Source organism: Camelina sativa, chromosome 6 (genome assembly GCF_000633955.1).
Source record: "Camelina sativa cultivar DH55 chromosome 6, Cs, whole genome shotgun sequence".
Classification (NCBI taxonomy): Eukaryota; Viridiplantae; Streptophyta; class Magnoliopsida; order Brassicales; family Brassicaceae; genus Camelina; species Camelina sativa.
Genome location: NC_025690.1, coordinates 6,043,577 through 6,059,904, shown reverse-complemented (window position 1 = coordinate 6,059,904; position 16,328 = coordinate 6,043,577). Strand labels below are relative to the sequence as shown.

Genomic DNA, 16,328 nt, shown 5'->3' with positions numbered 1-16,328 from the left:
TGATTGCGGGTGAGGGTGTTGGTCCAACTCAGGGTACGGATGAGGGTGTAGGGATCTCCCTTTCAGCGACAGAGCAAAAGTTGATTGACGCTTTTGTGGTGTCTCCTACGGAGGAGGTTGCTGTTTCTTCTGATCAATCTCTGATTCAGGGGGCTCTTCCGCTGACTGTTGTGGTCCCTTCTGGTGAGAATAATCCGGTGTGCAAGAACCTCTTTCCTGCATCTGACACTCACAATGTTACTACTCGGGATATGGTTCAGGACCAGCAGGAGGATCTCTTTTCTGCTGCTTTGAGTGATTTGCTGGCTCAGGAGTTTCAGCTCCCTGATGCACAAGAGATCGGAGGTCTGGGTCCGATTATGGAGGAACATGGGGTCGCATCTGGGTTAGCCTCTGAGGAGGTTCAACCCATCGTTGATGAGGAGGTGACGTTTGTCACCAAGGACTCTGGTCTAGGGGAGTCCCAGGAGCAGGATCTTCATGACGATGAGGATACCCTCGCTAAGGAGGGTGACCATACGGCTTCGGAGCAGGGAATCAAGGCAAAGAATGGGGTTCTACCACCTCGGTCCAAATCAGTCAAGAACAAAGGGGTCCTTCCTGGTGCAAGCACTAAGAAGCGAAACCTTTATGCATTAGCTTCGCCGCGCAAAAGACTTGGTTCGTCGGTTTCGACGGTGGGAGGAGGAGTGCAAGGGAGTGCAGGTCCTACTCATGGAGGAAAACCTCCAACTAATCCTGGTAATTGATGTTAAGTGTCTGTTTGTGCTGGCAAGGAGAGGTGGGTCTAATTCATCTCATCTGTTATTGGTGTTTCTTCCACAAGAAGACTGTGTTCTGGCGTAGTCGGGTTTTTATCTCTCCTTTTCTTTCTCTTGGTTTCAATAATACTATAATGGGTGCCCCATTGGTTCACTTTTGTTTTTTGCTTCAGTTCCCTTTAAAAAGGGTTTTTTCGCAAATTCAGGCTCTGACCTGTTGTAACCTTTTCATAAGAACAATAATAAAACTATGCTGGTGTCTTTGTTCTTACTATGGGGTATTTTCCTGTTGGTCACAGCGTTTCTCTCAGTTTCGGACCACTGTTTTTGTCTTCGTGTGTTGGATATTTCATTGGGGATTTTTATTATGCCTATGGGATAATTTCAATCTGGACTGGGGTCTAAGGTATTGCATCAATATACCACAGCCTCTTAGTTTTTCTTTGGTTGTTTCTCGTTTTTGGAGTTTCACACTCGGACCAGGCTGGTGTTGTGGGCCTTGGGCCTTAGTGGATATTATTGGTGGTTTTCGGACTAAAGTGGTGTTCTTTACTTTGGTTATTTGTCCGTGGTCTGGACGGGTAGCATTATGTGGTCTTAACCACATTTTTTTGGGGGTTTAATTAATGAATATTATCAGTTGGAATTGTCAAGGCCTAGGTAACAAGGCAACAATCGGCAATCTGCGGGATCTATGGCATAAACATCGCCCGGATTTTTTGTTTTTGATGGAAACAAAACAGCCTCGTGTGGTTCTGGAAAAATATATAGGGCATTTTGGCTACACAGATTTAACCACAGTGGAACCTATTGGTTCAAGTGGGGGCTTGGCACTTTTTTACAGTCAAGCGGATTTTAATGTTACAATTTTATTTGAGTCTAATCGGTTAATCGACATTGAAGCGGTTTATAAAGGACGGGTCATTTATTTAACGTTCGTTTATGGTGATCCAGTCCCGAAGAACCGTGACATGGTGTGGGAGCGGTTATTGCGTATTGGTGTGTCTCGGTCCTCTCCATGGTTTACTGTTGGTGATTTCAATGAATTAACTGGTAATCATGAGAAACGAGGAGGCAAATTACGGCATCCGTCTTCATTTCTTCCTTTCAATGGAATGATCCAAGATTGTGGTTTTCTGGAATTTCCATTCCTAGGAGATTGCTTATCTTGGCGAGGTTGGCGGGATAAAAAGCCAATCCGGTGTCGGTTGGATAGAGCCCTCGGCAATGAAGATTGGCATGATCTATTTCCAGATACGGTACTCGAGTATTTACCTATGATTGCCTCTGATCATAAGCCCGTTGTGGTCAATATAGGGGCAAAAAGGCCACGGGGAAAAAGACGTTTTATGTTTGACCCACGGTGGATTGGGAAGGAAGGGTTGATGGAGGCAATCGAGGCAGGATGGGTTGGGGGGACTCCTCAGAGCTCACCCAATTTTTTAGATAAAATTGTAATTTGTAGACGGGCTATTTCTAGGTGGCGTAAGGACCACGTTCCTTTTGGTAGGGAAACAATTGAGGATCTAAAGTGCCAGTTGTCTGTCGCGCAGGCTGACGATGCAACTCCACTTTCGGTTATCGCTGATTTAAATGCTAGACTGTGGGAAGCCTATAAGGATGAGGAGGTGTATTGGTATTTGAAGAGTCGCAATAAATGGATGCAGATGGGCGACCAAAATTCAAAGTACTTTCACGCTCTGACCAAGCAAAGACGGGCCCGCAATCGGATCATTGGTCTTTATGATAAAAATGAGATTTGGTCTACGGAGGATGAGGACATCTGCAATATTGCAGTATCGTATTTTGCTGATCTGTTTACAACATTACATCCGACAAATTTTGATGAGGTCTTACGTGAGGTACACCCAGTGATTACAGCTGAGGCCAATGCTCAGTTAACAGCCCGGGTCACAGAATCAGAGGTCCGCGCGGCTTTATTTATGATGCATCCGGATAAGGCTCCGGGTCCAGATGGGATGACCGCTTTGTTTTACCAAAAAGCGTGGCAGATTGTTAAAGGAGACCTTGTCTCACTAGTTAATGGTTTTTTCGAGGAGGGGGTTTTTGATAGAGGTTTGAATACTACGCATATCTGTCTCATTCCGAAGGTGGCTAAGCCGACTCGGATGACGGAGCTGCGTCCAATTAGTTTGTGTAACGTGGGATATAAGATTATTTCTAAGATCATGTGTCAACGGCTAAAGAAGCTTTTACCGGACCTTATTTCAGAAACACAATCAGCTTTCGTCCCGGGAAGGCTCATTTCGGATAACATCCTGATTGCTCAGGAGATGTTTCACGGCTTACGGACTAATCCGTCTTGTAAAGGGAAATTTATGGCTATTAAGACAGATATGAGCAAGGCATATGACAGGGTGGAATGGGAGTTTATTGACAAATTACTTCACAAGATGGGGTTTGATGAGAAATGGATTAGATGGATTATGTTTTGTGTTAGTTCGGTGGAGTACAAAGTTCTTCTGAATGGTCAACCGAATGGTCTGATTATTCCGGAAAGGGGATTACGACAAGGAGATCCTTTATCTCCTTATTTATTTATTTTATGCACAGAGGTTTTAATTGCCAACATTCGGAAGGCGGAAGCAGAAAAATTAATTACAGGGATTAAGGTGGCCAACAAATGCCCCCCAATCACCCATCTCTTATTTGCGGATGACAGTCTTTTTTTCTGTAAGGTCGCCAAGGACCAATGTGAGGCCATCTTGAGGATTTTACGGAATTATGAGGCCGCCTCGGGTCAGCAAATTAATTTTGCGAAATCCTCCATCCAGTTTGGTCACACGGTTGCGGAACAGACAAAACTGGAGATTCAAGGGGTTCTAGGGATCACAGCTCAGGGTGGTATGGGATCGTACTTGGGGCTGCCCGAGAGTTTAGGGGGGTCGAAAACAAAAGTGTTTTCGTTTGTCCGGGAACGATTGCAGGGTCGAACGACGGGTTGGTCGGCGAGACTGCTCTCTAAAGGAGGGAAGGAGGTTATGATCAAATCGATTGCTACTGCGGTACCGACGTTTGTGATGTCTTGCTTTCGGCTACCGAAGACGATCACATCCAAATTGTCCAGTGCGGTGGCAAATTTTTGGTGGAGTTCGGATGGAAGGACGGGTGGTATGCACTGGCTTGCCTGGGAGAAGCTTTGTTGTAGTAAGCAACAGGGCGGCTTAGGGTTTCGGAATGTCGATGATTTTAATTCGGCTTTGCTGGCAAAACAATTATGGAGGCTTATTGAATATCCGGATTCTTTGTTTGCCAGGATTCTTAAGGGTCGGTACTATCGGAACTCGGATCCCATGGAACCGATTCGTTCCTACTCTCCTTCCTACGGGTGGAGGAGTATAATTTCAGCTCGCTCTCTGGTACAAAAAGGGCTTATTAAACGTGTTGGTTCGGGCGAGTCCATTTCAATATGGACTGACCCCTGGATACCAGCTCAATCCCCGAGACCAGCTCTTAGTAAGGGCCCTTTTAAGGACCCTTCTCTTAAAATCTCACACTTGATTGATTCTCGGACACGTTCATGGCGGATGGATGTGCTCTCGGACCACTTTGATCCTGGCGATGTTGCATTGATAGGTGCACTGCCCTTAGGAAGCTGCCCCAAGGATGATACTCTTGGTTGGCATTTTACGAAAAATGGGAGGTATACTGTTAAGTCTGGCTATCATGTGGCCCGTTTGACGAAAACAGGGCCTTTTAAGGCGGTTGGGGTCGGACCAGAGATTACTTCTCTTCTGGCTAGTGTTTGGAAGGTGCGTTGCCCACCAAAACTGCACCATTTTATGTGGCAGGTTTTGTCAGGGTGTATCCCGGTTTCACGAAATTTGCGGAAACGTGGCATTTCATGTGATTTGTCCTGCTCACGTTGTGGTGCAGAGGAGGAGACAGTAAATCATGTCTTGTTCCTTTGCCCCCCGGCACGTCAGGTGTGGGCATTATCCCAGGTACCGGTCGGTTCACAGTGTTTTCCGGTGGAGTCAGTTTTTGCAAATATGGATCATTTATTGGACCCCAATAGCCCGGGCTCTCATGTGTCCGCTTTCCCGTGGATTTTGTGGTATTTATGGAAGGCGCGTAATGCAAAGGTTTTCGAAAATATTACAGAACGCCCAGAGGAAACGGTCCGGATAGCTGAAGGTGAGGCTGTATCCTGGCATAAGGCTCAGGAGGGAGGTGAAGATGGGGTTAACTCTGACCAACCTACGGTAGCCGAATCCCGCCCACAGCGGCCCAACGGCTCTCTACCTTTGTTCTTTACAGGTTACCGATGTTTTGTGGATGGTTCTTGGAAATCCAATGATCGGTTCGCAGGAGCAGGGTGGTTCTGTATCCAGCCCCATGACCCAAGGCCAGGAAGGGGTGCTACTAATTTCCGGCAAAGTCTTTCCCCCTTACACGCTGAAGTGGAAGCTTTCATTTGGGCAATGCGCTGCATGATCGGACACGATTACTGTGATGTGGCTTTCTACTCGGACTGCGCTGACTTGGTGAAGATGGTGTCTTCACCGCACGACTGGCCGGCTTTCTCGACTTACCTACATGACATAAGGACGGACAGGGAGGAGTTCTCTTCCTTTTCCTTATCTTATATTTCCAGAGATGCAAATTCAAAAGCGGATCTTCTTGCACGCTATGCGCGCACTTCTCCGCAAAGTGTTCTGTATGTAAACAAGTTCCCTACGCATTGGCTCGTTTGAGCTAATCTATTGTTGTCAAAAAAAAAAAAAAAAGATTAGAGTATATGTAATTTTTAACTGATCTATTCAATTTTAGGCAATTTTTACAAATAGCACCAACTTCAAGTTATATATATACTTGATTTTAAACTATAGACTTGACTTTAAGTTGTATATACTTGATCAACTTCAAATTATATATCTACTTGATTTTAAACTATATGACTAATATGATGAACATGCTAAACTATTATATATATACTTGATTATTAAACTATACGACTAATGTATGCCCAAAAAAAATGACTAATAATGACAAACATGCTAAACTATATTCCTAATAATTTGTAAGTTAAATTTTCAGTTCAACATGTTATATTAACATTATACAATACATAAAGCTTCTCATGTTTTTGTGTGGATAATCGTCTCTTTATTTTTATATTTTAGTATTATTTCTTTATCAAAGCTTTTGATTTTATAATGTCAAAAAAATATAAAAGACGTCCATGATGAACATATATTTCGTACACCCGTTTGTGAATCGCATATGGTTGTAAATGAGTTTTTAATAGCAAATAATAACTTAATATTTTGATATTTATTTTTATAAAGAAATATATTACATATAATAATTTTAAATTTTGATATCTATTCGAAATAAGGATAAAATTATCTAAATTTTACAAAAAATAAAGTTATATTGTCAAGTGTACGTACTTCCAAATTAATAATAAGATAATTTCTCTATCTTAGAAATTTCGGGACATTTGCAGGACACTGTCATCCAAAATAACACGATTAGTCTCAATGCTAATGATTAGTACAATTATAGTTTTTGCATGATCTAAAATTCTGTGAACATGCACACAGTACAGCACAAAAGCCACGTACTAAGTACCAAAGAAATTAGACGTATAAGAAAAAGTAACCAATAGAAATAGTAAAACTTTGAAAAGCAAAATTAGTGCTAATTTTGTTGAATGTGTTGCAAATTGCTATCAAACAAAGATGTAAATCCAAATCTCAGCCTCAATTTCAGGATTAATGCATCTATGCGTCGTACTCTTCAAATATATTTATGCATATACAAGAAAACGACAACAAAAAATAAATATATAACTATATCCCCCTCGATTTTAGTCTCCGATATTAAAATTGTGTAGTTTGACTCAGCACAAAGTCGACTAGTAAATGTGATCTTATTGTTATATGTTAAATGGCAATTGTTGGACATAATTTTATTATCATAAATAAATAAATATAATTTATAAAGTTAAAATATATTTTGTTGGATAAAGTTAATGTAGATATGAATTTATCTTATAAAATGATAGTTTTCCCGATTGGTTCAGTGAACCAAGAATCTCGTGACTGACTCTATCACGAGACCGAGAATCTCGCGACTGGTTTCATCAATAGACCAAAAGTCATATGACTGGATTTGTTAATGGACCAAGAGTCTAGCGACCGGCTTTACTAGTGGGCCAAGAGTCTTGTGACCGACCCTATCATAGATAGACTCGATGAGCCCAAGACATATCCTAAAGGATTAGGGTTGAGAGATCTCTATATAAAGGAGAGAGGCCTCCACGAGAGGGGGCATCAAGAAACAAAGCAAGAGACCTAAAAACACAAGACACATGACTCAACTCTAGAACGCGGCTAGGACTTATAGATTAATTCGTTGTGCCTTGAGTTTTTGTATTTGAGCTCGAGACTTTGATCAATAAAACGAACTGTTCGACATTTGTTTCTTGTTTCCGTAGTCTTTAAACAAATCGATTATTTTTGCCCAAACACCAATAAATTTGTATATAGCATTTTCTGAAAATAAGTTGCAGGAGTATATAAATTCTTAATGCTTGAATACAACTAACCATAGCTACAATAGAAACTATAAATTAAATAGCTAGCTAATACTGTTCCGCATCAAAGGAGAAAGAAATTTCAAAGTTATTTATTAATCTTCCAATATATATTACTGATGCATGTAATTCAAATTAAGACGATGTTGGAGTCTCTATAAACTTTGAATACATGCTTATTCACAAATAATCTAATCTTACAAATACAAACTTCCTTTTTAAAAAGAAAAATTATGTGTAAATTCATATAAATATAATTTTGCTTATTAATCTGACTTATAACGTACAATATTACAAAATTCATATAAATAACTACGCTACAAACTTTGGACATGTAAAAATACATTATTATTATTTCCTTAACAAAAAATAAATACATTATATTATTTGATCAATCATTAGAGAACAATACTTTCAGGGCCAAGCCAACGAATGGTAAATCTTATACATCAAATTAAGTGTAAGATATGAATTGAAACAAAAGATATAATAAATGCAGTCGCAAAATATTACCCAAAAATGGGGATTATGGTTTATGGAGGGAAGAGAAAACAAAAAGAGGAGTGGGTTACTAAGTGGCTTCATGGATGGTAATGTTGGTCTTCTGTCTTGTTTTGTGTTGCCGTTTCGAGACAGGTGTTAGATGGCCTCCACTAAACCTTATTTTATGAAACTTATCTTAATCCACTTAGGATCAGTTTAGCCATTTTAATAATGTTAGCTCTTTATATGAAATGGTTTAATATTATTTTAGATGTAGAAGTAGAGTTTGACAAAAACTTAGGAGTATTAGATTAAATTATATAGCTTTAGCTGTTAAAGTTAATTCAGATTCTTTCCAATTTCCATGCGTCGTCATTACTCATGAATCATCATCACTAACAAAAATTTCATATAACAATACTAATACATACAACATAAATTCCGGAACGTACTAATATATCCGAGTGTACTGTATTATACATCGGTAGGTTTATATACAATTTTATATACAACAGTTTAAATTGGGATTTGTTTTGTTTTTCTTTCCTTGTGTCACAACAAAGATCTCCTATAAATTAAAACTAAATCCCCTGATAAACTTTTGGGACTGCCCAAGAGACTCTTCCTTCTCATATATGAGCAAAGAATACATGCATGAGCATACAGACTTCCTTTATTCTGTAGCGTCTGTAGCTTCAATGAGCTGACATACAGACATGCATGAGCATAAAGGGCTTTATCATTGCCAAAATCATTGACCTTCTTGTTGTGGATAGAATTTCACTTCCCACATAAGGCCCGGCCCATAAAACATTTGCAGAAACCTAAGAACTATTGGAATATGAGAGCATGTGCATTAGCGTATATATGGTCTGTCATTCAGTAATAAAATCTTAAATTTAAATAGAAATCAACGATATATCGAAGGAACGTTCCTATAATTGAAACGTATTTTGCTTCGTCCGTCTTAACACGTATTGGCGTCTAATTTGTTGTTGTTTTATGGGTAGGGTGAAGCAAAAAAAATCGAAGTATCGAGATCATTTCTTTTCTCTCCGAGTCTCTCTCTTTACTCTCTCTCTCATAACGGCGATTTGTTTGCTCCGGCCGATCTGAGCTATCACCTTGAAAATTTCCTCACGCAAAGGCCGATCTGCTCTATCATATTGAAAGTTATCTGCCGGTTTCAATTGAAAGAGGTTTGTGTTCCAAATTCGTTTCCGGTTTTGATGTATTCTCGATTTAGGGTTTTTATGATGTATTGTCGATTTAGGGCTTAGGGAAATTGTTTGTGTGATTCGATAGATTACACATCAATTCTCGATTTAGGGTTTTTATGATGTATTGTCGATTTAGGGTTTAGGGAAATTGTGTGTGGGATTCGATAGATTACACATCAATTCTTGAATTAGGATTTTTATGATGTATTCTCAATTGTTTGTTTGTGTAATTCTCGATTTAGTCTCTGAGTTTTGTTTGGATAGTTTACTATATGTGTTTAGATATATCTTCTCTATGTTTTTGTTTCGATTTAGGGTTTTGGATTATGTTATGGGTTTCGATAGTTGAGTGTGTCAGTTTTGGTTTGAATTTGGTGTTTGGATTATGTTTATGGGTTTAGCTAGTTGAGTGTCCGAGTTTATGACTTTGTCTCTTAAGATTGTTGTTAGTTTGTTTCGATTATGTGGATTCTTTTATGTTAAACTCAGTATAGCCTTGCAATTGTTTGTTGAACATGAGTTTCCTCAGCGTCACTTGAAGAAAACCACACATAACGGGAAATCACTGAAGAAGTAACAACAATCATCGAGTAAGAGGTAAATAATCGATTCCTTTAGCTTCAGAAATGTCCATTTATTGTTGTTTGGTGGACTCAGTTGTGTATGCTTTGGTTGTTGTATAGTTGGTCTTTGTAGTGGTCTCATTAATTGATTTGGTGAACAAGTTAATATGACTGGTATCTTGAGCATTAAGTGAGGATGTAAAATGTTTGGTAGTTGATGATTGAAGTCTGTTAAAAGTGAGCGAATATTAGTGGTGATGATCTCTGTTAAAACTCAAAGATTATTGCAAAACTAACATATATAAAACCGGAAATATTTTATAACTTAGTTTTAAAAATGTAAAACTTTTCAAAAAACTCTATTCTTACTAAAAACAGAGTTAAAGTCTATAATGTTTGTCTTAAACCATCTCCTCTATGAATTTAATGAGATACTATATTGCTTTGTACTTGTATAAGTTGTCATAAATTGTGATTAGAATTAGGTAGTTGAAGGATAGGTGATAATGAATGGTAACTTATTACTTGATACATTTTCACCTTTTAAACACCAAACCAGCCTTCAATCTTTCTCCATCATATTCTATCTCTCTTCTTTGGTGCACCAACAACATATCCGATACACTCTGTTCCTCATAATCTTAAACTCTTTCTCCATCATATTCTATCTCTCTTCTTTCTCCATCATATTCTATCTCTTTTCCTCTTTGGTACACTCTGTTCCTCATAATCTTAAACTCTTTTCCTCTTTGGTACACTCTTTCCCGCATCATCTTAAACTCTTTTTCCTATGAGTTCTTACAATACATTCAGTCAGACCTCTTCTAGTTATTTAGAGCTTCTCAACAGTCAAGAAGAGTCTCTTAACCAAGATGGTGCTTATGAAATACCTCCTTCGAGCTCTCAACAATCCCAGGATGAACCTCTTTCTCAAGATACACCTGTCAAAAAGGATAGGAAGAAATGGAATCCGGCTGACGATGAAACTCTTATCAGTGCATGGCTGAACACTTCAAAGGATCCGGTGATTGCAAATCAACAAAAGGGAGGGAGCTTTTGGCAAAGGGTTAACAAATACTACGCAGAAACTCCTCACGCCATAGCCAAAGGTGAAAACGAGATGAACATAAACTGTAAGCAGAGGTGGTTTAGGATCAACGAGTTCACTAACAAGTTCTGCGGGGCTTACGCAGCTGCAGAGAGAGTAAACAGTAGTGGACACTCTGAGAACGATGTGCTGAAGATGGCTCACAACATCTACTTCTCTGAATATAAGATGAAGTTTACAATGGAGCATTGCTGGTGTTTGTTAAGGTTTGAGCAGAAATGGCTGAACCTTAACGCTATTAACAACCCTTCAACTTCAGTTAGAGCAAAGAGGAAACCAGTTGCTGTAGCTTCACAATCCAAGTCAGGTTCACAATCCGAGGCAGCTTCACAATCCGAGTCAACCCACACTGAGCAAGACTTTGAGATAAGGCCTGAAGGTATCAAGGCTGCAAAGGCGAAGAGGAACACTGCCCAAGAGAAGAGGAACACTGCCCAGGGGAAGGCTCTAGCTGAGTACAAGAGCATGTGGGAAGTAAAGAAGGTGGATATGGCTGAAAAAGAGAAGCTACAGAAGCTTGGCATACTAGACACACTTCTTGCCAAACTAGAGCCACTTAGTGAAGCTGATCAACTTATCAAGGATAAGATAGTGGCTCAGTATTTCTGAGATTGATGTATTGACTTAAGATGCAACTTAGTATGATTTGGTAGTATCTAAGTTCGAATTTCGTAATTTGTTTTGTAATGTATTCAATTATGTATGTTCTTGTTTCGTCAACTCGGCTTAATATGCAACTTTTATTCGGATGGATGAGGCTGAGAGTAGCTTCGTCAATGCTCCGGAGGCTCAATACCCTCCTCAACCTGAGGTTGAGTTCGGATTCCCCAAGGTATGCTACTGTGGTGGTCAGCCCCTGTTATCCACAAGCTACAACAGAAGGTATGTTATATTTTGTAAACAGATTATGAAACGTTTTTGCTATGTTTTAATTAATATATGTTATTGCAAGTTCTACACTTGTGGTAATGTTGACGATGGAGAGATGCATATTCACTATGAGTCACACATGAATAATGAAACAAAGCAGAAAATAGTCCGGTTAGAAAAGGAAGTGTTTGAGCTAAGGAAGACCAGGAATAGGTTTAGAATTGGTTATTAATTGATGGTTTTGGTAGCAATAGTAGGTATAGTATCCTGTTTTGTCAATCGTCTTTGTAAGTGAAGTGTTGTTTGTAAGCTTTTGGTTTTGGTAAGTATCACGGATCAATGTAAGCTTTTGGTAGTTTGTGGTATCACTGATCAATGTAATAAGCTTTTGGTAGTTTGTGGTATCACGGATCAATGTAACCTTTTCGTATATATATGCTTCACAATAACTAAAGAACATCTACACTTCTCTTTTCTTTTGTACTCATTTTCTCAATAACAAAACAATACCAAACAAACGAAAGAAGATCAACGTTTCTTTGGCTCTTTTGTACTCGCTTTCTTTCTCAATAACAAAACAACATCTACACTTTTTTTTTATGGCATCTTCATCATACCATTATCACTACCAAAGAGATGGTATGGATGATGATTTTGATGCTTATTTTGATAATTATCCCGAAAATTCTAATCTCATTCAAGAACCAATAGAGCCAAAGAAACGGATATTTATCCCAAGAAACTGCGAAGAAGGTCACAATAATCTTTGGAATGATTATTTCAGTGATACTCCAACATACCCGGACTATTTGTTCTGGCGACGGTTTCGCATGCACATGCCATTGTTCATGCGTATTGTGCAACGTCTCTCTACAGAAGTCGAGTATTTTCGTCAATCCCAGGATGCAACCGGTCGGGCTAGTCTGTCACCTATACAAAAATGTACTGCAGCAATTCGCCAATTGGCATATGGTACTTCGTCCGACACAGTTGACGAGTATGTACGAATTGGTGGATCAACAGCTCGGAAATGTTTGCACGAGTTTACCGCTGGAATAATCCAGTTGTTTGGCGATGAATACCTAAGACGTCCCAGACCCGACGACCTAGAAAGACTACTCTATGAAAATGAAAAACGTGGATTTCCCGGGATGGTTGGGAGCATTGACTGTATGCATNTATTTATCCCAAGAAACTGCGAAGAAGGTCACAATAATCTTTGGAATGATTATTTCAGTGATACTCCAACATACCCGGACTATTTGTTCTGGCGACGGTTTCGCATGCACATGCCATTGTTCATGCGTATTGTGCAACGTCTCTCTACAGAAGTCGAGTATTTTCGTCAATCCCAGGATGCAACCGGTCGGGCTAGTCTGTCACCTATACAAAAATGTACTGCAGCAATTCGCCAATTGGCATATGGTACTTCGTCCGACACAGTTGACGAGTATGTACGAATTGGTGGATCAACAGCTCGGAAATGTTTGCACGAGTTTACCGCCGCGATAATCCAGTTGTTTGGCGATGAATACCTAAGACGTCCCAGACCCGACGACCTAGAAAGACTACTCTATGAAAATGAAAAACGTGGATTTCCCGGGATGGTTGGGAGCATTGACTGTATGCACTGGGAGTGGAAGAATTGTCCAACAGCTTGGAAAGGGATGTATTCACGATCAACCGGAAAACCAACAATCGTGTTGGAGGCAGTAGCTTCGTACGACCTCTGGATATGGCATGCTTTTTTTGGAGCTCCAGGTACTATGAACGATCTTAATATTCTAGATCGTTCAAATGTTTTTGATGACATTCTTAACGGTAAAGCTCCGGAGGTCAACTACTTTGTCAACGAAAGGGAGTAAAATTTGGCGTACTATCTCACCGATGGTATTTATCCCAAATGGGCAACTTTTAAACAATCTATCCGGCTTCCACAATGTATGAAAAATTCTCTCTTCTCTAAAAAACAAGAAGCTGTGCGGAAAGAAGTTGAGCGTGCCTTTGGAGTCTTGCAAGCTAGATTCGCCGTTATTAAAAATCAATCTCGTTTATGGGATAAATACAAAATAGCAAATGTTATGAGAGCATGCATAATACTCCATAATATGATTGTCGAGGATGAAAGAGGAACATACAGTTATCGAAACATTGTTTCTGAATTTCAACATGGAGAAGATGTGGATCAAACATATACCGTCGGTGCCGCCAATTTGGGTTCCAATATGATCACTACGATTACTCGTCTTACAGAAATTCGGGATAAAAAAGTCCATGAACGGTTAAAAAAAAATTTAATTGAGCATATTTGGACTAACTTTGGACATCTTCCAGATAATAAAGATTAATTAAAAAAATATATGTATTGAATAAAATGTTTGTTTTTATCCTTGATGTTTGTATGGTTTATATTTTTTATCTTTCATGTTTTAATTGTATATTTTGTTTTTTTTCAAGTTTTTGTAACTTTGTAATTTTCTTATGTTTTTAATGTCAATGTTATATGTTTTATTTAAATTAAAACTTTAATATGTTTTTACTTATTTATTTAAATAATTAATTTTTAAATTAAAAATACTATTATTTTTTTCAGGGACCAACTGTGAGGAACACCAATGCTCATATCAAACTTAAGAAACTCTCAAAATAAGATTAAAATATTTGTAGGACCGAAAATTTTCCTACACTCAATGCACATGGCTGAGTGGAAGTATTTCAGTCATTTTCGGTGGACGAACCAACACAGTATCTGATAAATAGGGGAGTATGATACTTGGAAAAGGGATCGAAAAAAAGAAAAGGAAACGGTTAGAAAAAACGACAAGCCATTAACGGCCGATTCGTCGATAGTTTAAATTGGACAAACCACTTGGGTCATCTATTTTCTTGTAGTCCGTTATTGACTCGTCTAGTTAAGCTTTGTAGTCCGACTTTCACGTGCCTCAACATATAATTATAAGGGTATTTCGATATTTTTTCCACCAAACAAAATCTCTAATTGGGACCGATAAAAACATCAACATTTCTTTAATTTCATTGCACTCCAGGTTTAGTATTAGATGTTTTTTTTATTATAGTGTAGTTTTAGATGATTTTGAGAGTGTTATTTAGTTCATGTTATTTTAGTCAATAGAACAAACCTTATCATAGGCTTATTTATACCTTATTTTTTATGTTTAGGTGTCCGTATAGTTAAAATATACAATATAACAAAAAAAATCTAATTAGTGGAATACTTATTGTCAATCTATTTAAATAGTAGACACCTTGATATATTTCCCAATTTGGCACCTTTAAAAGTTCACAAGATCAATAAAAATAACAAAACGACTCCGTTTTCAGTAAGGATCAAGGGCACTTCAACACTTCATCTCATAGCTAGCTCTTGATGAAACTCTAAAGAGGTTCTTACACTCTCAAAGATCAGGCATGCCCTTTCCTGTTTTAACATCAAATGTCTGCTCCCATACAAACTCTATTGGTGTGTCTTTAGAACCAGCTGCAAACAAAAAAAAGTATAATTAATCTTTTAGTATGAAATTGAAAACCTCTACTTTCCTGTCTGTTTTGAATATATAGATATATACAGATAGTAAAATGTGTGAGTTGAGCTGTTTTTTTTCACATATGTTAAAATCAAGAATCTTAGTTGTTTCAGCCATGGCGATATATATAGGGCAAGCTAAGAAAGCATGTACCGGTAGACTATAGTGGGTCTTGGTGTTGCCCTTATCTTTAGAATCTCTAGGCGAGGAATAATAAAACCAGATGTGCCTGTGCCTTTAGCTACTCTTACTTTATAAGTTGTAGTTACACCAACCTTAGAGCATTGCCATCGATCATCTTTTAAGAGTGTCAAAACAATAAAAAAATATAAAAATAACAAAAAGTTGAGGAAAGAGAGAAACACAATGTCTAGACAGACTTTTACAGACACTCTCACATTTCCTTCTTAATATGTGTCATAATCTGATTGGCTGATTTTTAAAAAACAAACAAAAATTGAATTAATTAATATAATTACATTTAAATATTATTTCTGAATCCATTTCCAGAGTATTACAGATTGAAATGCTCTTACAAGGCCTCCTGAGGTATAAAAGAAATGACTCACTTGACAGCAAAAGAGTAACTAGTGACAGTAGAGCAAAGCGACATCATACTTAGTGAGTGGATCAATAACTTGGACATTTGAGGCGTGAAAAGGAACCTCTACCGTGAAAATTTCACCTTCGTGATCAGGGACTCCCTTTATATGCTTCTTGATCTGCGAATACAGAATAATTAACATCTTTAAAATATATATATACATATAAAAAGTAGTAGAAAACAAGGTATCAATAAGAAGCCAAAAACTAGAACATCCAAAACGAAAAGAGCTGAACAATTCAACATTTATCACGTATCCATTAAACAAGACAATCTCTCACCTTATTCTTGCCTTCAACAATAACACGATTTTGAGATCGTATGACACGCTTTATGTTTCCAGTCTCATTCTTATCTCTTTCCCACGAATCACAGTTACCTGCATTATAGAAAATCAAACCCCAAGAAGAAATCAAAACTAGGGAACCATTACGAGCCAAATATTTTAACTTCGAATTGTTTTAGGTGTTTAAAATTATATATAAAAAAAGGAAACAACCGAGAACCGAATTGAAAACTAATCCGTTATTTATGGTAGAGTTTTGAAATTCCAAAAAAACTGAAAAAATTGATTACACCAAACCGAACCAACCAACATTAACCGAACTC

General features: G+C 38.2%; 3 protein-coding genes and 1 pseudogene across 3 annotated transcripts in view; 3 read left to right on the top strand and 1 right to left on the bottom strand.

The window, feature by feature from the left end:
- Positions 1,490–5,479, top strand: LOC104698743. Its single transcript, XM_010414146.1, has one exon. It carries the CDS (start codon positions 1,490–1,492, stop codon positions 5,477–5,479), a length of 3,990 nt encoding a protein of 1,329 aa, XP_010412448.1.
- LOC104698742 (glutathione S-transferase T3-like) lies at positions 10,383–11,309 on the top strand. The gene has a single exon (XM_010414145.1). The coding sequence runs from the start codon at positions 10,383–10,385 to the stop codon at positions 11,307–11,309; it is 927 nt and encodes a 308-aa protein (XP_010412447.1).
- Positions 12,722–14,220, top strand: LOC109133293 (annotated as a pseudogene).
- LOC104698741 (50S ribosomal protein L24-like) overlaps positions 14,987–16,328 on the bottom strand; it is a 1,519-nt gene continuing 177 nt past the window's right edge. The window contains exons 2-6 of the mRNA XM_010414144.1: positions 16,001–16,098; positions 15,734–15,837; positions 15,651–15,659; positions 15,279–15,394; positions 14,987–15,072 (exon numbers count right to left, since the gene is read on the bottom strand). Of these exons, the coding sequence (XP_010412446.1) occupies positions 14,987–15,072; positions 15,279–15,394; positions 15,651–15,659; positions 15,734–15,837; positions 16,001–16,098 (413 nt within the window). The remainder of the gene's footprint in view (positions 15,073–15,278; positions 15,395–15,650; positions 15,660–15,733; positions 15,838–16,000; positions 16,099–16,328) is intronic.

Bases quoted from the DNA above. Each gene is read 5' to 3' on its own strand.
- LOC104698743 (XM_010414146.1), top strand. From the start codon at position 1,490: ATGGAAACAAAACAGCCTCGTGTGGTTCTGGAAAAATATATAGGGCAT.
- LOC104698742 (XM_010414145.1), top strand. From the start codon at position 10,383: ATGAGTTCTTACAATACATTCAGTCAGACCTCTTCTAGTTATTTAGAG.